Source organism: Hylobates moloch, unplaced genomic scaffold (genome assembly GCF_009828535.3).
Source record: "Hylobates moloch isolate HMO894 unplaced genomic scaffold, HMol_V3 SCAFFOLD_1, whole genome shotgun sequence".
Taxonomy (NCBI): Eukaryota; Metazoa; Chordata; class Mammalia; order Primates; family Hylobatidae; genus Hylobates; species Hylobates moloch.
In genome coordinates this window covers 215897692-215922156 of record NW_026652276.1, presented here as the reverse complement: position 1 = coordinate 215922156, position 24465 = coordinate 215897692, and the positions used below count along the sequence as shown (strand labels likewise).

Below are 24465 nucleotides of genomic sequence, written 5' to 3'. Positions count from 1 at the left end.
TTGATTTTATAATATATATATGTATATTATATACCATGCTTTTGAAACACTGAAGTAGTTCTGAATATACTGTGTCCTCCAGAACAATATTCTCTTTTCAAGCTGCAGACCAGAAAATCAATTTAGTAGATTGTAATCAACATTTTTTAAAAAGGAAACAAAATATCAGAGTGCACTGCATAGAGCAAAAGAAAGTACCATTTCTGGACACACTTGTTTCAGTTATAAAAATATACACAGGCGTGTACTGGGTCATTATGTAAAATTTATTTCTTGCTAAGGGCTTAGGTTAAAAAATTTAGAAGTATTTGTCTAGGCTCTTGTCAGTTACAGGTAAACTTTTATTTTGAACTCAAACAAGGTTAAAGGGTCCCTCAAAACCTTGCCATCAAAGGCTCTTTCAGGGTCTTCTAGGTTCACAGGCCTGTGACTCCTCTCTCAGTCAATTTAGGGTCTTTCCTTTCAAAAATGAGTTTGCTCTTTCTTTGTGTTCATCATATTACTGTACAGGAACTGGACCGGCAAAACACATGCCTATAGAAACATCTATGGATTCCACTAGGTGTCACTCAGTCTTCATTTTGGACAATCAAAATGTCCATCAGTAGGGACTGGCTAAATAAGTCATAATACATCCATCCAGTATAATCTAATATCATTAATTATAGGCTTATATTTATTGGCATAGAAAGCAAGCTGTGATACATTCTTATGCACAGTGCAAGAATCAATGTAAAATTATAAGTATACTCACACACGTATATACTACATATAAATATACACACGTGTGTGCGTTTATCTTGAATATTATACACATAGATAAATATCTGGAAAAAGTGTTACTGGTAGTTTTCTTTGGGTGGTGGGTGCTTATTTTTATTCTTCTATTTTCTGAGTGTTTTTATAATGAGTACTTTTTTTCTATAATCGGAAAAAAATCTTTTAATTTCCACCTTCAGAAATAAAAAATCAAAAAACCCTTCATTTTGCACTTTCTATAAAACCCTTGGTATAATTTGCATCGCTATATCTTGCTCATTGAATTGAGATTTTTATGTCATGTTTTAGAGAAAACAAGTGAGTTACAAGAAAACGCAAATATCAAAGGGAACAGTAATTAAACCAAACATAAGCAGCTATGCTCAAAACAGGAGCAAAAGTTTTGTTCACACCACCTCTGCCTATGTGCATGACCTCAGCATTAGGGTGCCACTTAATGTGGAAATCTCTTCCATAAAGTTCTTTCTCCCGCCACCCCACCCCCGCCACCCCACCCCCGTCCTTGGTCCTTGGCTTCCTCAGGTGTAAGTCAAGATGATTATCAGGCCTTTGACCATTAAGAACACAGCTTGTTTTCAGTTAAGCTGGTAGGTACTAAACTTATCTAAATAGAGGCTAGGCTGATACTCTCTTCCTCTCTCCTCATTTTATATGTATATGGAGCAAAACTATACTTCTCTGCTTCAATCAGCATGAACTTCTAATTGAAACTAAAACTCACATACGTTGGTGGCTAAACAAAAATAAATAATATGGTAGCAGCTTGTTCCTGTATTTTTTTTCCCCGCCCAAAATAGAAAAATTAAGGCCAGAGTCACATGTAAGGGTTCTTAGCACTTAACTTGTCACCATCCCTTGTGACTATTCCTCTCTTCGAATTACCCAGCTTTTTGGATTTCTACACAATAGGCATGTTAATTATTAATTTGAGCTTTGAAGCTTGTTGGCAAGTTTGCTAACTGTTAAACGGACTTTTTTCTACTGACAGATTTTTTTAAACATTATTTCTCTTAACAAAAAGCTTATACCTTAAAAGAATCTTATGTTTACAAGACGTCTTTTAAACTATTAATTAAAAAATAGTAATATTAGGTAATATTCATTGAACACTTTTCATGAACCTAACACTATTCTAGGGCTTTAAAACATTAAACTACAGACACTTCAGCAAGTTTTAGACTCAACTTACCAACCTGAATCAACTTGCTTTGTAGATTTTCTATGAATGTTCAATAAACTTAATTTTCACATCTATTCTCTTGGCAATCCCAAGTAATATCTATAGATTCTACCTTTCTTACACCTTCATCATTTCATTTAGATCTTTTATGTACACCTTTTCTTCTGTGTGCTTTAGGTTCCCATTTGGATAAATATGAGTAGGTTTCTGCTCAAATTTATGTACAGAAAAATTGTTTTGGGGCAACTGTATTTATCCATCTTAGCCTCTTGGACGAGACTGAAATGTCCATCCCTAGTAGCTCCGCCTACTTTTGAATATTACAAAGGCTTTGGTGTGAGGAGCATGTCAAATTTCTCCCTCATACCTGCTTGATGACTTTCTTATTTGAAGTGTTCAGAAAAACAGGGTCTCTAGGCAAGTCTGCAGCCAAGGAACAAGCCCGGGGAAAGCCACATTGCAGGGACCCAAGACTCTTCTCCCGCACATCTGGCACAGCAACCAGTGACATAACAGAGGTTGGAATTTGGCCCCAGTGGTTGGAGGGAGTGTTTGTGGGGAAGGAGCACAGGAATCACATAGCCAGCCCAGTGTCTGCACCTCAAGTTCTTCTACAAAATTGGTAGAGAGCTCTCAGGATTCGACTGTATTTAGAAATGAGGATTTACCTGAATATACTGATCTCATCTGTCTGATAATCAGTTGCCCAGATTTTCAGTTTGATGGGGTAGGGGGTTATGTTGAGGGGAAAGCTCAAGCTATACAAGACAGTTTTTCCAAACTGTATAAAATAGAGCAGTAGGTCCATACCCTCTCACTCCCTCTTAGAGACTTCCAAGGCAAATGAACATGAAGGGCTCTCAAAGTCATGTGGTAAAGAAATCTGATGAATTTAGCTTAATTCAATGTTTCCCAAGTATTTCGCCACAAAACAATCTTAGTCTTATGCAGTATTTATTTACAACCTTTAGAAAATGCGTTCTTGAAAATGGTACTGAGAAAGGTCTCTTAGGAAGGTGGTCAGACCATATAGAGAATCATTGAATGATATGAATCCCAGTCATAATGTTTTCTAATACACTAATCTCACAAAAGATCAGTGAACAAAAACATGGATGCCAAGCATGATCTGCCTTTCAAAATAATGGGAAAAGCAGACTAAGCCCTGTCTGAGCGATGACTGCTGCTGGTCTTCTGTTAGTGATACAAGAACTGGACCTGCTGACTGAGTATCTCTAAGACAAAGGCTAATGACCTCACAACAAAAGCATGCTGCCTGTTTAGCACGTTTCTGTCTGGAAGCACAAGATGGGAAGACTGACTTTTTTTTTTTTTTTGCATGTGAACACAGTTACTATTAACTAGTTGCTACTTCTTACCTGAAAGTATTCTCAGTATGTTTAAGTTTGTGGGTCATGAATTCTCCATTCTGCGACTTAACTTCTGTAAATCCCTTCTTTCGATCCATGAAGCTCTTAACTTCTTCTTTGGGTTCTTTGTCCTTTTTAGTCTTCTCATCTTTGATCTAACCAACAGTACATATCAGGAAGAAACAGAACAAGAAAAATCTTATTAGGTTTTGTTTGGTATCATCAAATAAGACCCAAAAGTGTTGGGAAGGCAGAAAACTCGGAAAGAAACCACTCAGATGTGGTAGAGTTGGAATCAGGTGGAATTCTTAGAGAATAAGCTATGGTCCTTTAGCCTGTGAACAAACACCTTTACCACAATTTTAAGAAGGTAAGATCATCCCTGATCTCACTGAGGTTTTTATTTTCAAGAGCAGGGGTAGTACTATTGTTTGGAAACCATTAAGTTCTGGGAACTTCATGTTAAAGTAGCTGTTTGCAGTTCCCACTGGGAAGAGCAATTATTAGAATGCCTTTGATGGAAGAATGACCACGTTGCTTAGACAGGTTTCTTCCTGGATGGAGAGAGAATCTGTGAGAAAGATACAAATGGGAAAGAAAGAAAAGGAAACCTATCAGTTTAGCTAGATCTGCCAAGGCAATTCTGGTGAAGACCAGTATTTTAATCAACTGAGTAAATTATGTCCCAAGGATGGGACACTTACTAACCCTACCTTTAGTAGGAGGATCCAAAGATATGTGGGGTCTGTGAGAACATGTCTGTAGTCATCTAAACCGTTAAAGTTAGAATGGAATAGGAAAAATCCCAGGGTTCACCTTGATTTCCATTGTCAATACAAATTTAGTTCTCTGGAAGTAGTTTTGTGGTTGTGGTGGGAGACATAGGAAGATGATGTATGGAAGGCAGGTGTTAGCTTTCGTATTTTGTGGGTTTTGTGTTTCTTTTTTTTTTTTTGAGACGGAGTTGCAAGCTCCGCCTCCCGGGTTCACGCCATTCTCCTGCCTCAGCCTCTCCGAGTAGCTGGGACTACAGGCGCCCGCCACCACGCCTGGCTATTTTTTTTGTATTTTTAGTAGAGACGGGGTTTCACCGTGGTCTCGATCTCCTGACCTCGTGATCCGCCCACCTCGGCCTCCCAAAGTGCTGGGATTACAAGCGTAAGCCACCGCGCCCGGCCTGGGTTTTGTGTTTCTTACAGTAAGTGAGACAGATTATTTAAAAGTAAACTGAATTTACATAGCTTGTTGTGGGGGAGGGGGTAAAGGAATTCAAATTACTTCACTTATATCATCTCATCCATTCTTAAAAGATGAGTGTGAAAACAGGTGAGATGCATTCGCAATGGTTCTTTTCAAGACAGTTACAAAGCACGAGCATTCTAAAGAAACCCACAGAGGAAGGGTAGGCCATAAGAACTCAGGACTTTAGGTGCTGCGGCCTAGGAGGTTCTATCCTGACCTGATCACTCACCTCTTGTCACCTAGTCTTCAGATACCCTGTGAAGATTTACTCCTAAAGTGCATTTTTTTTTTTTTTTTTTTTTTTTTAGAGACAAAGTCTTGCTCTGTTGCCCAGGCTGGAGGGCAGTGGTGCGATCTCGGCTCACTGCAGCCTACACCTCCTGGGTTCAAAGGATTCTCCTGCTTCAGCATCCTGAGTAGTTGGGATTACAGGCATGCAACACCACACCCAGATAATTTTTGTATTTTTTAGTAGAGAAGTGGTTTCACCATGTTGGCCAGGCTGGTCTCAACGTCCTGACCTCAAGTGATCTGCCCGCTTCAGCCTCCCAAAGTGCTGGGATTACAAGTGTGAGCCACCGCACCTGGCCTAAAGTGCATGTTTTACAAAGCAGAGCACAGTTTTTTGCTCTTTATTGATAAGTTTTAAGTCATTTGATTGTCTTCTTTGGGTATTATCTGATTAATTACTAGGGATTCACTTCTATGCTGCCCTAATTAGTTAAGACTTCAATCTTTCACCATGGGGTATATACCTAGGATGTCCCTCTGACACACTGAAAATGGGGAATGTACTTTGCCATTCTCTCCAAGAGCTTTGTCTGTAAATCAGGAAACCTGACTTTTGGCTCCAGTGCTGACAACAAACTAGTTGTGTTACTTGGACAAATCACTTGACTGCTCTGGGATGCTGGTCCCACGTACGTGAAAAAATGTGGTTGGACCAGATGATTCCTTCCGAATTTTTCACCCTGTCATTTCCCTCTTGGGTCCTCATGGGTCATGAGATGCCACAGAAAAAAGGAGCAAGCTCATAGCCTGAATGACAGCTTCACTGTGGCTCCCTGAAGGCTGTCCTTGCCCAAGAATACATCAGTATTCACTGGACAGGAAGGAGGAAACAAAATATATTCTCATTTTGGCCTACTGTTGTTAGACTTAGCCCCAGAAACCATGGACTGGAGTTTATGTTCTGGTTAAGAAGCATCTGTGGCTCCAAATGTGAGGGAAACCCATTTTAGGGATAACCATGAAATAAACTCTGAGTAGGAGCTCACAGTCTGTGGAGCACTACGCATGGAGACATTCCCTTTAACTCGTTTCTCCTATGTTGCAGTCAGAAAAATTTCCATTCTCCCCAAACGTATTATATCTGATTTGCTGGTCCCAAAAGTGTTTAAAATAGATTTGTAAGACGATATATGTCTAACAGAAAACAAATTCCCCCTTTTTTCAAGCTCTGCCTTTATTGGCAAAGGCTATAGCTGATGGCAGGCTTATATTCTTTCTGGAAAACCTTAGAAACCTTGTCAATGTAATAATGACGATTTGAGTTCAACTGAAAATTATTTTCTCCTTCTGGGAAATGAATAAATAAAGTAATTCCATAGAGCCTTTACATTTTGTTTTTTAGATGTTATGGCAGATTTAACCCAAACTCATGGGATTCTGAGCCCCCTGGGAAAGGCATTAGATCTTATAGGTCAGAATGTTACCATGGAGAACATCTGCGCTGAAGGATTAATAGGTAGCCGGGTATCCTGAAAGAGTTTGTGTGCTTCACACACAGATAACATTAGCATACTCATAAGAAAGGCTCTGGCCAAATGTGATCATTTGGGTTTTGAAACTCTAGATATTTGGGATATCCAGTGGAATAATACATGGGGATGAGGTGGGGGATGGGAATTCAAATGACAGGCCCTTGTGCCAGAGAGACACTCAGAAAGTCAAGCAAGCAAGGACCGAGATGTGTCCCGAGCATATTTTGCATTATTTGGCTCCAGAATAGCAACAAGAGCTGGGTGTAGCTACTGTTTCTCAGGCTGGGTTTTACGTGCTTTTGTTAGCTTCATAAGCCCCAAATCCTTTCCTGGGTTCAATTTCTATAACACGGACTTCTTCTAGACTCCTCGCTACTACTGCAAGTTTGGTCCATGGACAACATAGACCTCACGGAATCAGATTCTGCATTTAACAAGACTCCCAGGTGATTTGCACGCGCACTAATGTTTGGGAAGGGTTGATCCGCATGACATGAACATCACTTTCAATACCTCAGGAGCAGCTCGGCTAGAAACTCTGTTTTCCTGTTAGAGGCCAGAAAAGAAATAAAATAGCTCCTGCATGAAGAACTAAAAAGAGACTTTTTATAATTGGAGAGGAGAGAAAAAAGCTAAATTAAGTGTCAATGTTGGTGATCGTCTGCAAATCATTGCCACAGTTAAACTGCAGTGGAGAAAGACAGGTTTTACTTTGTGTGTTTTTTAAGACATTGGAGTGATTTCTGGAAATGTTTTCTTTAAGAAGGGGCACGTGATGTTTGTGTTTACTCGTGGTTGCCCTATCCTATGCTGCATAAATCCTTGAAAGGAAAGGTTTTAGTTAGTTGCTTTCTTTCTTCTTTTTTTTTTTTTGAACAAAAAGGAAAAAAAAAATAGGAAGAGGTTGTTTAAAATGGCTGAATCATGTAAACATGATTTAAAGCTGTCTACACAAAGAAACGACACAACTAGCTGGAAAGGGGCAAACCTAGTCTTTCGACCAGCGGGTTATGTACACAGTGTTAAAAAAGGAATATAGACTGGGGTTGTTTTCTTTTTTTTTTTTTTTAAAACCAGTTTGAGTAGCTTATCTGGCCTTGTGTCAAAAACAGGCCAAAAGTTTTGGAACTGGCTGGAATGTGCTGAGGGGCAACTTGGGAAAAGGGCAGGGCTCAATCATTCCTGGGAGTATCTGATTGACACAGAGGACACTGTTGAACTGGGGCCTTATCTGAAAAGAGACAAAAGGATCATCTGAGTGGCAACTCATGGGCCCTTCTAGTTCTCAGACACTCTACATAGGTATAGAAAGCTTTGGTCAGTAAAAACAAATTAGTGAACCGAATGAAATTTTAAATATAGAATCCAGTGTTTTCTACAGCCTCCCTTCCCCCATGTGTTTAATTACTGAGTCACCATTTCATGCCCACTTTTTCTATAAAGATATTCACCAAGAAACATTACAAGAACCCACGTGGGACATATTTCTGAGTTTAGTTCTGAGGTAACTTTCATTTTTCTTTTTTGTAAATGAATTTGTAGGTATTTGGTCACCAAATGAAAAGTATTTCCCAACATATTCAATGAATGATTTCCTTGACTGCCTCATGAGAGCTAAATTCAGTTTTCCTGTTATTAGCATTTACACTTTCTCCTTCCTTTACATGGCCTGTGCTCATATTCAATTTTCACTTCCAAACCTCCACAACTTCTATTAGAAACAGAGGAACATACATCTTAACAGAAATGTAATATGTAACATGAACTAGGGGTTTTCATTTTTCACGTGAAATTGACAAAACATATTTAAGAAAATAACCCACCCCCTATTTAATCTGGCCATGTTTTCTAAATATGGATTTCTCTGTTTAAGATTTTGAGTTTTCTCAATAGATGCCATGATTGGCAGAAAAATGTAGCAACAGCCCATGTGGGTTGGAGCTTGTAGACTACAAATCACTTTGCCAGTCTCATAGGCAAAGAACTTCGGGTCTTCCTACTTCTAATAATTCAGTTTCACCACATTCTAATAAGTATTGTGAACTTATTCAATATAGTCATGATTTTTAAGATTATTTGGGGCAAACATAGCCTGAGAGTTGAAATGCAATCAGGTGTTCTGATTACTGTCAAATCCCGTGCCATTCTATCTGTATAGCTCCTTGTTCACTTACCTACAGTCAAACACCCTGGCACCCGCTCCTGTGTGTGCCTCAGAAATGCAATGCAGAATATTTGGCCAAACTTTTCTTTTGAAAACCAAATATCATCTTCAGTTCACCAAATTTTCTACTGAGATGTGTGTGGGTGTTTTTCCTTTGAAAAGTTAAAGCATTAATCAAGGCCAGTTGGAAATATTTCATGATTGAAATGAAAGTAGAATGGCTCAAGGAAAAAAAAATTAGCATTCAGAAGAATAGAAAACAGGATAAATTGATTCCAGCAGTGTTTCTCAAGCCTTTTTGATGACGTCCCACAGAAAAAAAGACAATTTACATGACAATGCAATACTTACTACCTACAATGCCCTCTGATGCCTTCAATCCATTTCATTTTTTAAAAAATGCTGACTGATACATTTAATTAATTTTGAGATACTCTAAGCTGATCTCACTATTCAATAGATTGTGAGTCATGGCTTGAAATACACTGGATATGAGGTTACAATTTTGAGATCATCAGACCTGAGATATCTTGGAATACTGACTGCTTTTTCTGTTGCTTTACGATCGTTATTTCTCAATCATATTTACCTCTTCTTTTTTGAAGGTAGGCTTGTCTTCTTGGAGCTTTTCTCTTTTAGCTTGCACTTTAGCTCCCTTCTCTTCTCCCTTTTCATTTTCAAGAATGGTAAGATCACACAAGTAAAAGAAGCCCTTTCTAGTTTACAAGAGTGACAGGGTGCTCGGATCGCCTTGCAAGTACTGCGTGGGATGGCTTCTCTTCTGCCCTCTCAGCGCTCACAGCACAGTGGTTCTAAACAGCAAGGTGGGACATTTTCTTCCCACCCCAACATCTTCTCGTGTGCCTGCCTTTGTGCTCACTGAAATCTAGCATGATGTGGCACTCCTCGTGTGTTTACAAACCTCGTGTGTGGTTTGGTGCACTTTGCTCATGATCTCAATTTTAGCTGTGTTCATGGGCCTCTTGTACAGAAGCAGGAGTTAAAGACACCTTCAGTGCAATGCAGGCTTAGTGACAGAGAATTTGCTCTGGAAAGGTGAATGTGAAAGCATCTCTTTTTTTCTTTTTTTAGGAGTGGTGGTGGTGGTGTGGTGGTGATTAGGTACAGTGCTTTTAATGCAGCCTTGCAGACAGAAAAAAAATCTTTCTCAAAGCTTACAAACATTTCCCCCCCTACTATTTCCACCCTTCCTCAGGCCACATGAATTTGTGTCACCCAGATAATAAAGAAGCAGCATGTATGCTCTTAATTACCAGTCAATTATAAATCAGTACCACCCTAAATTAATGGCTTTCTGCAAGTCTACATTAAGCTGAGGTCTACATGTTGGCAAATCAGGGTTTTGACTTTTTTTTAAGGAAAGGTTCCAACCAGTTCCTTTCCCCTCTTTATTACCAGTTAATTTCCAGGGGTTTGTTTTTGCCTTCTTTTTTTTGTTGTTGTTGTTGTTATTGTTGTTGTTTTTGTTGTTGAGATGGAGTCTCTCCCTATTGCCCAGTGGGGTGCAGTGGCACAATCTCAGCTCATTGCAACCTCCACCTCCCAGGTTCAACTGATTCTCCTGCCTCAGCCTCCTGAGTAGCTGGGATTACAAGCATGTGCCGCCACACCCAGCTAATTTTCTATTTTTAGTAGAGATGGGGTTTCACCATGTTGGCCAGGATGGTCTCGATCTCCTGACCTTGTGATCCACCCACCTCGGCCTCCCAAAGTGCTGGGATTACAGGTGTGAGCCACTGCACCCAGCCTGTTTTTGCCTTCTTAAGATGAAATGTCTGACCATTATTCTTCATGTCTATTTCCCGCCCCAGCTTTTATCATTTTTTTTAATTCAATGTCAAACCCATGAGTGAGGTAAGGAGTTACGGGCCTCTTGCCTCATGCAGACCTATGGATAGAGGAAAGATAATTAAAAGAATGAGTTTAGATGCAGGCACAGAATCAGAAGCCAACACACCACCACCACATTTATCATCTTTGGATTAATTTGTTTTTTTTTGGTATTCATAACAATCAAGCACAGAGCAATTAATTTCTCTCTGTCTTCTGGACAGCCAAATTTACTGTCTGTCCCAGTAAATTTGGATGATTAAATATTCAGCCATCAATCAATTGCTGCATGCTTGTGTATCGCTATGGCCTGAAATAATGAACAGCTTGCCAAATGATCAAGCACGTGAACTATATGCATGTGGCCTCAGTCCCAAATCAGATGTGCATTACATTTCTCACAAGTCACAGGCATCACACACTTGGTGCAAAATGTTTACTGTACCTGTTTCTTTAGGAAAGCTGTCTGAAGTTTATCTTCTTGCGCTTTCTTTTCATTCACCCATTTCCCTTCTATTTTCTGTTCTACCTTTTCCCCTTTTATCTTTGTCTCTTGCATGGCACGTTTTTTCTCTTCTAGCTGCTTGTTACGTTTCTGCTCTTCTACCTTAGCCTTCTCTTCCTCCTCTGCCCTGGCCCTCTGCCTCTCCTCTGCTGCCCTTTTCTCTTCCTCCCTCATCCTTTCCCTCTCCTCTGCCTCTCTCCTTTCTCTTTCTTGGGCAGCTGCTTTTTCTTCTGCTTCAATTCTTGCTCGTTCATCTGCTATCTTTTTGTCTTGCTCGGCTTTAATTCTTTCTCTTTCTTCTGCTTCCAACCTTACCCTCTCTGCCTCAGCTCTTTCCTTGTCTTCCTCTTCCATCTTTTCATGATGGGGAATCTCATCTGAACCTTGTTCCCTCTCCTCCTCTTGTTTAGACTCTTCTGAACTGATCTGCCCATTTTTTAATGACATTACCACTGTTTCCTCCTGGCTTTCAGTTGTTTTCTCTTCCACCATCACCTCTACCTGATTTTCTCCAATGCTCCCTCGCTTTGGCTTCTCTTCTTCCTCCTCCTCCTTTTCCTTGTCTTCTTTCTTATTTTCTTCAGCATCCCTCCAGTCGTTCTTCTGGTAGGACTTGGTGACTGTTTCTGTTTCCTCTATCTCGTATCTTTCTTGGCGACTTTCACTTTTTTCTTCCTTCTCGGCAGTTTCGTTTTCTGCTGTGTCATTTTGCATTCTTCTGCTTGGGAGCGACAGACTTGCATCTGTTATTGTTGGGTCGAACTCCTTCTGCCGCTCCAGAGCCTCCTGAAGGCGTTTTTGGCGTCTTTCCTCTCGCCGAGCCAGGCGCTCCAGGAATGCGGCCTCATCATCCCCTTCCACTTGAGTGTTTGTGGTGGTTGTCTTGGCCTCCTCGTCAGGCACACTGTACAACAGAAAGAACAACACCAAAGACAGCTTGCTCATTCATCAATCAGCAGCATTCATATAGCCTGCGCTACCCAGGACTACAGCAGATGCCAGTAGTGCCAAGCTTGCCCATATCCCCAGTATGTTACCATTTTAGTACATGCCTGCCTGGCTTCCAGCTGACAGCATGTGCAAGCCTTTCTCTAGGGACTGGAGTCTACTCAACATGCCAGAAGTGCTTTGGGTATTAATGTCCCCTGGGAGCAGTTTTCAAACAAAAATTGATGAGCCTTAGTGTTTAGATACCTCAGCACCCCTCACTTTTTGAGTGGGATAACTCCGAGGTGTGTGTTCCACACTGGACCTCAGAGTTTCCCAGTGGAGTGAAGCTCCAGATACCCACAGTGGTGATGTGCTTGGTCATGCAGCCTTTATTTGGTGGACTTCCCTTTTCTGTCATACCTTCCCACACCTCCACCAGTGTTTCCTAGCATCACCTTACAAATAAATGACTTGCAGTTAAATCGTTGTTTCTGGACTTACTTCTTGGGGAATTCAAACTTAAGGATCAAACTGAAATAATAAGTGAATTCCTTCCGTGTCATGTAGTATTCTCCCATGTCACCAAGTCATCTAGAATTCCTGATCTGGATTGGAGGCTCCCAAGGTACTTTGAGAGGAAGAAAATGTACATTACAGTATTGAGATTTCACACTCACACCGATGACCCCAGTGGAAGAGACATCTAAGTGTCCCTTACAATTCCTGCTCCTCCTTCCTTAGTTGGGGGGAGTGATCACCACTCAAGGATTAAATTTGCACCCTCTCCCTTCTTTGCACCTAGGCGGGGCCATGTGACCAATAACTGCCAATGAAATGTAAACAGAAGTGTCCAACCAAGGCAATGAACAAACCGAGGTGTACTCCCTGTCTTCTCTATCTCTGTCTGTTGGTAGATCAGTGAGCGCCAAGCCCTAGGGATTGAGAGTCACAAGAGAAAAGAAGACACGTGGCTGGTTCCACCAACTAGACAGAAATATGCATAATGGTTAAGTGTTACTGCACTAAACTTAAAATTTGGGGGCACTAATCATTATAGCATCCAGCATTACCCTAACTAATGTATACACAATCTACCTTCTTTGTCAAGATTTCCATGAATAAAGGGTTTCTTGTCCATCTTTTCTACAGTGGAAAAAGGGCAGTTAAATTTGACATTTGTTTTAAAAAGGAAAGAAAATCTCCAAAAGTTAAACTGTTGTCCATCACCTCCCTCAATACTGCAGGATGCTGGACACTGTCCAAGCCAGAGTGTTGGTTTCTACTTGCAGGAAACAACCAGTCATGTGATACCAGAACTGTGACCAGAGTTGGAAGAATTTGTCTTGCAATGTTTAGAAACTCCATCAAATTTCATAGTTCAGACCAAACTTGGCCCTTTCGACGTTCAAATTCACTTAATTTTGGAAAAACACATTTCATATTTAGCAATGAAAAATGGCAGAGTAAAAACTAGCTTTAAAACTTTCTTGGCCTTTACTTTTGCTTCAGGATATTGCCTCCATGAAATTAGACATATAAGGATTAAATGTCCCTACAAATGCAAAAAATTTATAATTTAAGGGGAAGTCTACAGAGAGGGCATTAGGATCAATTGAATTCTAATAATTTTTAAAAGGCACCAAAATTCCAAAGTGCTAGCCAGATTAAAGTACTCTTATGCTAAGAAACCAACAAACTGTATTGAACATTTCTTTGCCTATTTATAAATCATGACCACAATCATCAGCAGATATCAGATGCCAGTTAGAGTTGTTTAGCCCCAAGAAGACTTATTCTTCTTGTGGCTAATATGTCAGAGATAAATCACACATTCTCAGACCTCAACATGATTTTCTAAAAAAAAAAAGAATTTGAATTCAATTAATAGCATGAAATAATGAGTAACAGCCAAATATGAGAAGAGAAGCACAAGGAAAAGCAAGATTTTAAAATCAAGAAAACTACAGACCACCAGTAACTTCTAAAGCTCCTGTTGACCACTCATTAATAACAAGATTCAGGAAAGGCATCAAAATGCCATTTTTAAAACTCTTTCTATTATTTCTCTCTCAGCTTGAAAATGGAAAAGGCAGTGAATGACTATGTTGCCCTCCCATATTAAGAATCTGGTAACAGTGAAAATTTATTGAGTGCTTACTATGTGTAAGACACTCTGCATTTTACATGCATTGTTACATAGTTTAAGTTTAGCAGCATTTTTAGGAGAAAGGTATAATTTTTATTTCCATTTAACTGAAGAAATACAGTTAGTGAAAGGTCAAATTGGGAGTCAAAGTCAGTGAACCCTAGAAATTATACCTATTTCCCCTTTGCTATACCTACTCCCCAGTTAGAAGCTACTTACTGAGGGAAAGGGTAACCAATATCTGTGCTACTGGCCAACATTTTCAAGACTGCTTTCTGAAACCTTCTAATACAGCCTCTCAAACTTGGGTTGAGGAGGCCAGGACCCATTCCCTTTAGAATTTTCTAAATAGACTGAATTAAACAAAACAAACTAAAACCAAAACCACATGTGAGATCTTATATAGTGTAACCATTATAATCAGTCCATGGTTTTAAATTAAAATTATTTTCTCCATTTTCCTCCTCAAATATCCTCATCTTTTTAGACCTTGGGGCATATAAATGACAATATAAATGACATATACTAACCATTAGCGTAATGAACCATGTGACCTTATTTCTGCTGCAAAAGCCCTCTTTGAAGAAGTCGAACCTATTAGGCATTCTCAACTCCCCTGATTTCTACCAGGGCCTGAGTGAGAAAATACGTAATAGCAAACTCATTAAGTGTGTTTGAATAATCACATTAAATTAAGCAGAATTCTGTATCTTGTTGAATATTATAATGATCAGAGACTATTGATTCAGGCTGTATATTAGAAAAAAGACATCTGCAATTCATGCCCACTTTAAAAATTCATGTATTACCTATTAATGGTAGCCACGGAGGACTCTACTAAACTAACATATCTTCAGTTCAAAACAGCAATATCCTACAGAATAAATGTAAATACTTTTCCTTATTTAAAGATATAACCCACCAGAAAACAGTATAGATTCCTTAAAGAACTAAAAGTAGAACTAACATTTGATCCAGCAATCCCACTACTGGGTATCTACCCAGGGGAAAAGAAGTCATTATATGCAAAATATACTTGCACACGCATATTTATAGAAGCACAATTTGCAATTGCAAAAATATGGAAGCAGCTTAAATGCCCATCAACCAATCAGTGGGTAAAGAAAATGTGGTGTATATGTATACACACCATGGACTACTATTCAGCCATAAAAAGGAACACAATAATGGAATTCACCACAACCTGGATGGAGCTGGAGACCATTATTGTAAGTGAAATAACTCAGGAATGGAAAACCAAATATCATATGTTCTCACTTACAAGTGGGAGCTAAGCTATGAGGATGCAAAGGTAGAAAAGTGATATAATGGACACTGGGGACTCAGGGAGAAAGGTAGGAGGGGTGTGAGGGGCAAAATACTACACATTGGGTATGGTGTACACTGCTCGGGTGATGAGTGCACTAAAATATCAGAAATCACCATTAAAGAACTTATCCGTGTAACCGAAACCCCACCTGTTCCCCCAAAACTATTGAAATTTAAAAAAGGAATTAAACAGAAAAAATATACATATATATATAAGATATAGCACACCATACTTATTAAATTAAACAAATGCTACATTGTAAAATGAAATAAAAGCTTTCAACTGGGGTATGTTTATGAGATGGGAATGGGGTGAAGAGAAATACAATAGTGTGTCCTAGTGTCTAAATCAGATTGCCTATCTAATCAGATTAGTTGCCTAAAATGACTGCAAAATAAACAAGTTAGATTGAAAAAGGGTTGAGTTGGGCTGAGAAAGGAATGCTTTGCTCGACAAATTCCATTCAACAGACAGGCTAAGATGCAAGTTAGAAATTCCCCATCCCAAAGAGGACAGTACCTGTTCTGGGCATTCACCTCCACCTGGTCGGTCACCTGTCCCAAGGATTCTTCCTCCTGCTTCTGCCGCAGCCGTTCCTGTCGGGCTCGGCGGCGCCGTTCCCGGGCTGCCTCCTCTTCATCATCGTCATTCCTCTGGTAGGCGATTCTGCAACATTACAAAGACAACCTCTTGAGCATGCCACTTGCCAAATGTCTTCACCAACTTCTTGGCAGGAGCAGCCTTGAGCCCTTTTCTGAACTTAACTGCTTAATGAACCACATACGCTAAAAGGATGGTTCAGTTCCTTAAGTTTAGAGACCTAGTCAACTAGCTTTCAAACTTGTAACTATTTGAAAAGCATTAATCCAATGGCTGCAGAAGATAATTTACAAGACCAAGTAACAACTTAAACTAAAACATTCTGCACAAAAGCAACTTGCCTTTGGAAACTGTAGGTTAGCATTTTTTTTTTTTTTTTTTTTTGAGACGGAGTCTCGCACTGTCACCCGGGCTGGAGTGCAGCAGCACGATCTCGGCTCACTGCAATCTCCACTTCCTGGGGTCAAGTGATTCTCCTACCTCAGCCTCCCGAGTAGCTGGGATTACAGGCGCATGCCACCATGCCCAGCTAATTTTTGTATTTTAGTAGAGACAGGGTTTCACCAAGCTGGCCAGGCTGGTCTTGAACTCCTGACCTCATGATCCGCCTGCCTCGGCCTCCCAAAGTGCTGGGATTACAGGTGTGAGCCACCAGACCTGGCCTTGGGTTAGCAATTCTTTACAAAGCTGATTACCAGCATGTAAAGTTTAGAAGAAGGGAACCAAAAATAAACAAGACGCTTACTTCAAAAGATACAGCATGTTGCATGAGTTATTTGTGTAGACACTGTCACGAAGATCAGAAAAGGATCAAGTTACACTACCAAACCGAGACTTTGGTGCTAATAAGCCTAAATTATTAAATTTATTTAATAATTATAAAATATTATAATAAATATTATTAAACAATAAATATTAACATTAAATATTATATTAAATAATAAATATTATTAAAATTGGGAGTAGGATATCTTCTTTGCTTGGATGTTGTTTTTCCCTCCAGTTCCTTTTCACTGGAGAGAGAAGGTGTTACTGACAATTGGTAGAATGCTTCAGAGTCAGTGCATTTTGAAGGGGTGGCAGCTCCCTTTAAGGCCCCCCTCTTTTGCTCTAAAACGTGCCTTAGTATCATACCACCCACATGCTGGGCACATCACAATGGCCCACAGGTGTGTATTTAGATAGATGTCTATGGGCTGAGGAAGGCAGCAGAGACACAGAGGACTTCATATGTGTATATATTATTTAGCTTTTTTTTTTTTTTGAGACAGAGTCTAACTGTCACCCAGGCCAGAATGCAGTGGTGTGATCACAGCTCACTGCAGCCTTGACCTCCCAGGCTCAAGCAATTCTCCCACCTCAGCCTCCTGAGTAGCTGGGACTACAGGTGCACACCACCACACCCAGCTAACTTTCGTATTTTTTTTTTTAAGAGATGGGGTTTCACTATGTTGCCCAGGCTGGTCTCGAGCTCCTGAGCTCTATTTAGCTTTTGTAGTCATCTAAAGTGAATGTCTATTTGAGGAAATTACAAATCAATATCACTATGCTAGATATGTTTCTCCTAATACTTATTTCCAAATAAAGAATTGGGGCTGGGGAACTGCAGATGCTCAAACTCAGGAGGAAATAGCTATTTTGACACGTTTGACTTGGCTATTTTTGAAGGTAGAATGTGTACTGAGATACAGAGTGCCAAGAAAGGATGGGTGCTGGCTTGATGGGTCAATAGGTTGGGTATGGGTATGGGTATGGGGCTGCATTGTGTAGTAAGCTGCTTTTTGTATTGGAGAGTTACAGTGTTTTTATTACAATGTTACTTACATATCTACATAATAGAAACCCAGATATGTAAACATTTCATGCTAATAATTCTTTTTTAAATTGTGGTAAGAACACTTAACATGAAATCCACCCTGTTGGCATATTTTAAAGTGTACAATAGACTTTAAAATTGTTAAAATTGTTAACCATATTATTAACTACAGGTACAATGTTGTATGGCACTTCTCTAGAACAGGCTTATAATTCTTATATCATTGCAAAGCCAAAACAATTTGCAAATTAAAACAAAACAGTAGAACCATACCACTTATACCATATATTAACCTAATATAACTGATGATGGTTTGCTCATGTTAGAGTTATAAGTTAGGCATTTTTAGGCTTAGAGTCAGTACTTTATTTCATCTGTGTCATCTTTTGACTTCAATAATAAGCATGCTATGAATGTTTTTTCACTGAGTATCTCATAAAAAACAGGATTAATGATTCCGAAGGTTGGTTGGTTTCTTCTTTGCTACTTGAGAAAATCTGACTTCATATTTACCAAAATCTGCTCATGTGCAATCCTCAAAAGCCAATAAAAGTAAAGTGTCACTTAGTAATTCTATAAAATGGGCTGGTTTATTCCACAAATATGGGGGGGGCAGTGTGATATAGTTGATAATGGATGACTAGATTAGGATTCAGAAAACTTGAGTTTTAGAATTGGTATCTTACTAATTTGCATCCCTTTGATTAACCTTTAAAGTTAAATTTAAAGTTAAATTTTTGAGTTAAATTTTCTTGTGTGTGACAATCAAATGAAATAATAGATAGATATGTCGTGGCAAAGCACTCGACACTGCAGTGTCTTCCTGTTATTAGGAAAGTTCAGTTAAGGAGCCGCTTCATGAGGAAAGATGAGTTCAATTTTAGACTTGTTGAATTTGAGGTGACAACATGACATGATTCGAATGTTCCTTTCTAATTCAATCACGTTGTAGTTGCAGTAGAAAGCCCTTCCCAGTGGTTTGGCTTCACCCTTCAGATTCTTGGCCTAATGTTCCTTTGGCTTATTTCTTGGTAGACAGCTTTAACCACAACAGGGAGAAGCAATCCTTAATAACTGCTTCCCAAACTAATCAAACAGGAAGTCTCAATTTGCTTTTCTACATCTCTGGATCAGCCATGAGGTCATGACTGTTACTTGGGGCCTTCTTCCAAGACAAGCAAGAGGCATAAAACTCCATATGGGACATCCCTATTGATAGGGTTAGGCTTTGTGTCCCCACCCAAATCTCATCTTGCATTGTAATCCCCAGGTGTCAGGTGTTGAGGAAGGAATGTGGTAGGAGCTGACTGGATCATGGGGGTGGTTCCCTCATGCTGTGCTCGTGATAGTGAGTGAATTCTCACAAGGTTTTTACAAGTGTTTGGCAAGTTCCTCCTTTGCTCACTCTTCTCTCTTCTGCTGCTTTGTAAAGAAAGTGCCTGCTTCCCCTTCCTCCGTGATTGTAAGTTTCCTGAGGCCTCCCCAGCCATGTGGAACTGTGAGTCAATTAAACCTCTTTTCTTTATAAATTACCCATCTTGGGCAGTTCTTTATAGCAGTGTGAGAATGAACTTATACATCGATCCTAAAAGCAAAACTCCTCCATCCCCTTAATGGAATATAACCTTAAGTCCTTAATTTCCCACTATTTTGAGAAGTTATCATCTTTCTCCTTTCACCTACCCACTGGGCTTCATGGCTGGATATTGCTGGCTGTTAGCTCTGACATGAACTAGATTTGCCACGTAGGCCACATCACATGTAACCTCTCTTCATCTTTGATTTCTCAGTGGAGCGACCTGAACAACCGATCATCTCCACTGTCTCTTCTAACTCTTCTCGCTTGGTACAGCTTACAGTTTATAGGCAATCATTCTCCATTGGGAGCCCCTTTTCTAGGATACACAGCTACTAGAGTGTATTAGTCCATTTCACACTGCCATAAAGAACTGCCCGAGACTGGGTAACTTATAAAGGAAAGAGGTTTAATTGATTCACAGTTCAGCATGGCTGGGGAGGCCTCAGGAAACTTACAATTATGGCAGAAGGTGAAGGGAAGCAAGGCACCTTCTTCACTAGGTGGCAGGAAGAAGCGAAGGAGGAAAAGCCCCCCTTATAAAACCATCAGATCTCATGAGAACTCACTATCATGAGAACAGCATGGGGGAAACTGCACCCATGATTCAATTACCTCCACCTGGTCTCTCCCTTGACACGTGGAGATTATGGGGAGTACAATTCAAGATGAGATTTGGGTAGGGACACAAAGCCTAACCATATCATGGGGCAAAATTTCTAAGGATCTTTTTATGACTACTAATAAAGAAACATATTAAAATTGTTTACAAAGTTAAGAACAAAAAAAGAGCTAAAATGATTTCGTGGCATTTTCAATCATAACGTGTCCAGTTGCTAGTTCAAGAACATATCAGTTGACTTTATAGGTAAAATTGTGTCCATGCCAAATGACTTGATGGGGTGAAAATTCTTCAACTCTGAGGCTCCCTACATTAGCCTTAGGCAAGCAAAGCAAACAGTCATTTCTTAGCTTTTAGGCCTCTCCCTCATGGTGACTTTCCCATCCTACTAACACCACAGGTTTATTATTTTTTCTTCCAAAACTGAAAAAAAAAATACCCTTAATTGTTCATTCTTTTGGATTTTAAAAGCAACACACAATGAGAACTCATGGACACAGGAAGGGGAACATCACACTCCGGGGACTGTTGTCGGGTGCGGGGAGAGGGGAGGGACAGCATTAGGAGATATACCTAATGCTAAACGACGAGTTAATGGGTGCAGGAAATCAACATGGCACATGGATACATATGTAACAAACCTGCACATTGTGCACATGTACCCTAAAACCTAAAGTATAATAAAAAAAAACCAAAAAAAACACAAAGTGTTCAAGAAAAAAAAAAAAAAGCAATACACACACGAATTTTTTTTAAAACCAAACAATTCAAAATGTATAAAGGAGAAAGTAAAAGCCACTCCCTAGAATCATACCACCCAGATTTGAACATGATGAGTATGTGATATATTCTACCATTTTCCTGTGCATGAACAGACATTTTCCTTTTTAATAAAATAGGGTTATGTCATATATATCACTTCACAAACCATTTCTTTAATTTACCTTGTTTATGACTATTTTTAACATGTTGGCAATATATAATTTCAATAGCAACACAGTATTCCACTTAGGTATACACATACATAACGATTACACGGATCTACTGTGACTAATCAATTTTCTACTGAGGCACATTTAAGATTGTTTTTAACTTTATATCTTCTTATAAACAATGCTGCTAAGGACATTATTACAGACTCATTTTAATCACTTGTTCAATTATTTACTTAGGAAAACTTCTCAGAAGTTAGAATTTCTGAGTTTAAGAGTATGCTCATTTTAAAGGCCTTTGACAATCATCGACAAATTGTCAATTTAACACCAGTAATGCATGAAAGCTAATTTCACCACAAAGCAGAATTTGTCCAAAAAGACAAGTACACAGGATCCTTATTATGTCAAATGATAGCACAGGGTCTGCTTCATGCTTCAGTGAAAGACAGAATGTTGACATTTCTGATTTTCCACACACCAGATTTAAATGTATTTGAAATGCTGCTGACTAGTAAAAATCATACCTAATCAACCACTGGATTGTAATAAAAGCATAATACCCATTTGTTCCTTCTGTGAAAATTCAGCCGATGCCAGTATTAACCTGTCTGCCATATGCTACAGAACAAAGCCAACTGATGTTCCCAGATGATTCAGAAGCAGTGTGGGATCCTGAAGTTTATCTGAATCATCTGAGAATGACTGAATTATGTTTAATAGAGTTTAAATCAAATGCATTTTATTGTGGATCTATTTCTTTTAAAAAACTGGTAATCCACAAATGATCTATAAAGTACTTCTCTATCAAATAAAATGTTTGTTTGACCAGAATCCCTGAACTTCCCACCTATGCTGGTTGGAAGAGGGTTTATTGTGGAGTATTCCACTTTGTTACTTGGTAACTGCTTTTAGCTCATCTTTTGGCACAAACACTTGGAGAAAGGTACCTTTCTGCAGCAAGGTCAGCTGACAGCAACATGGCTCATTGGATATTTGGGAGAAAGAGAAATAATCTTGTGTGTGTGTGTGTGTGTGTGTGTGTTCACACACTGACAAATAAATGCAAAGAATTGTAAAAGTCCATAATAATCACATGATGTTATTTGATTGTGTGAGTAGTATGAAAAAGTAGAGAGGATTGACTTTTTTTCCATTCCTGGAACCATTGCTTAAGGGCCCTGGTGTTACAAGATAAGAAAAAAACATATATGCAATGGGAAAGCTCTCTTCTAATGCTGTGGCTTTTACACCGAAGATATTTTAGGTCTTTAACACCAGGCCTTGCTGCCTCAGTGTATTTAAGTAACAAGATAACCATGTTTTAGTTTGTGCCTTTTAGATAGAAAGTTCAAATGAATTAATGTCTTGCAGACATGGCAAATGAGGAGATCATTGAGATGTTATTACTTTTGGAAGGGCCAGGGTCTAAATATATGCCAGACGAGAGACAGAGGAACTTGCAGAAGCTTCCGTAGCAAGACATTGGAGCAAGGCATGAGTTGTCCTCTTGCCCCAGTGTCCCCCCACCCCAGCTTCCCTATCAAATATTTCTCAAAACTTCTGCAACACTGGCAAAATTCTTATTATCATCTCAACTATAGTATAGGTCATCTTGTTTGATTTTTTTACTCCGTGTTCCCCGTAGTTTAAAGAATGTTGCTCTTATTCCCTTCATTTTGTCTTTTCTCCATTTTGGTATCTTCTGGTTTGAGATTATAGGACATCATCCTTAAAGGTTCAAGTAAAATCATGGCAATAGTATTTTATTAACAAGACAAGCTCTCTTATGAGGAAGCCATGTTTGAAAATTAAATCAGGAAAAAATAATAGACATTTTTATGGGGAGAGTGCCGATTTTATTACATGTTTAGGAGCATTAAAGACTCAGAATGAAGAAGAACAGTTTAAGTCTATAGAGAGTACAAATATTTACTTATTTTATGTTGATAATCACAGTACTACTCTGAGTAATTACCTAGATAACCAAATAGTTAATCAAGTTTGGATTTGCATCTTGCAATGCTGTAATTTTTACATACATGGGATACATAATATAGTTATTTTGCCATGTAAAAAAATCTAATAATGTGTTTGAGGACTTGCCAAAATCTGTTCACTAGGGCATACCTTTATTTTCATCATTTATGGAATAGGATACCACAGTTTAACCATTCTATAGAAAGACATTTTGGGTTCTTTCATTTTTTCCCTTATTGCACGATGCAAGTATTTCTTTAGGATAGATATTGAGAAGTGAAATAGTATGCGTTCATTTAAATTTAAAATTTAAAAGATCAGATCAAATTGCCCTGCACAGCAGGTTTTTTTTGTTTTGTTTTTGTTTTTTTTTGGAGACAGAATCTCGCTGGAGTGCAGTGGCCCAATCTCGGCTCACTGCAACCTCCACCTCCCGGTTCAAGTGATTCTCGTGTCTCAGCCTCCTGAGTAGCTGGGATTACAGGCTCCCACCACCACGCCCAATTAATTTTTGTATTTTTAGTAAAGAGAGAGTTTCACCATGTTGGCCAGACTGGTATCGAACTCCTGACCTCAGGTGATCCGCCCGCCTCGGCCTCCCAAAGTGCTGGGATTATAGGCATAAGCCACCATGCCCGACCACAGCAGTTGTTTTCATTTACATTCCCATGCTTTGTCATTTCAAATAGCCAAGTTGGATCAACATACACTAAGATAGTCCACCGCTAACTGGTAAGATTATAGAAAAGATGTAATCTTCTATATCTTGCATTGCAATGGTTTCTAACATTTTAAGAATGAGGATCCTTTTAAAATATTAAGAAAAAATTAAGATCTCACGACAATTGCTTATGCTTTTGTTATTTATTGATAAAATGTTTTATAAAATATCTATAAATTCAATAGTGCATAAAAAGGAATCTGTATATTATAAACCAGTGCGTATATGCTTATTTGAAAAACAGTCTTTCATACATGAGACAACTGTTCATCAGACTACAGAAAATACTTGGTGTGGACATGAATTTGGGAATCTCTTTCAAAATCTTCACCACTAGAGAATCATTGCTGTATTGAAAGAGATTACAAGAGTGCCAGTGGATAGACTTGGAATTGTCACCTTCGAACTTTTTTGTGTTCTTCAATATTCCCTGTGCTTGATAAGCACACATACAAATGCAGACACAGATGCAGACCCACAGGTTAAGTGAGAAAAAGCCTCAGAGAAAACAAAAGGGTGAAGGTATTGTAGTGAAGCCCAGTTATAAAAGACTTAAAGAGGACTCCATTCAGATCAAAGTTTCCAAGTCTGTTTTCCTTAATTGTTTCTGCCACATTCCTATATTTTGAAAAAGAACTCTGCACCTAAAATTCCAACAGATCAAATAAACTCACCATCTGACAGAATGAATGCTATTGAAGTTCACCATTTGTGAATTCATAGTAACTTACTGGCCAGTAGACAGTTGACCGGTCCCCAAGATCAGCTCTAATCTTTCTGCATTCCACTGTCTGTCCACTTTCATATAAGGAGTCGTTTGAGAGAAAGCGGTGTTGGTCAATGGAGATTTCAGGCTGGTAACTGAGATACTCAATCCGGAACACTATTCTGTCCCCAGCTTTCTGCAGCAATACACTCCCCATGAAGGCCACACCCCAAAGAAGAATGCCTGGGGCT

The 24465-nt window shown here is 39.1% G+C and overlaps 1 protein-coding gene across 7 annotated transcripts in view; it reads right to left on the bottom strand.

Annotated features, from left to right (window-relative positions):
- Positions 1 to 24465, bottom strand: part of CALD1 (caldesmon 1) — a 193905-nt gene that overhangs the window by 26716 nt on the left and 142724 nt on the right. For 6 of the 7 annotated variants that reach the window (XR_004371240.2, XR_004371238.2, XR_004371239.2 and 3 more), the window contains 4 exons: positions 15781 to 15927; positions 10796 to 11759; positions 9089 to 9166; positions 3340 to 3485 (listed from right to left, as the gene is read on the bottom strand). Coding sequence is in view for 3 of the 7 variants with exons in the window: in XM_032761808.2 (XP_032617699.1) it covers positions 3340 to 3485; positions 9089 to 9166; positions 10796 to 11759; positions 15781 to 15927 (1335 nt within the window). In the remaining 4 variants the exon portion in view is untranslated. The remainder of the gene's footprint in view (positions 1 to 3339; positions 3486 to 9088; positions 9167 to 10795; positions 11760 to 15780; positions 15928 to 24465) is intronic. The other variant, XM_032761809.2, reaches the window with a different exon arrangement.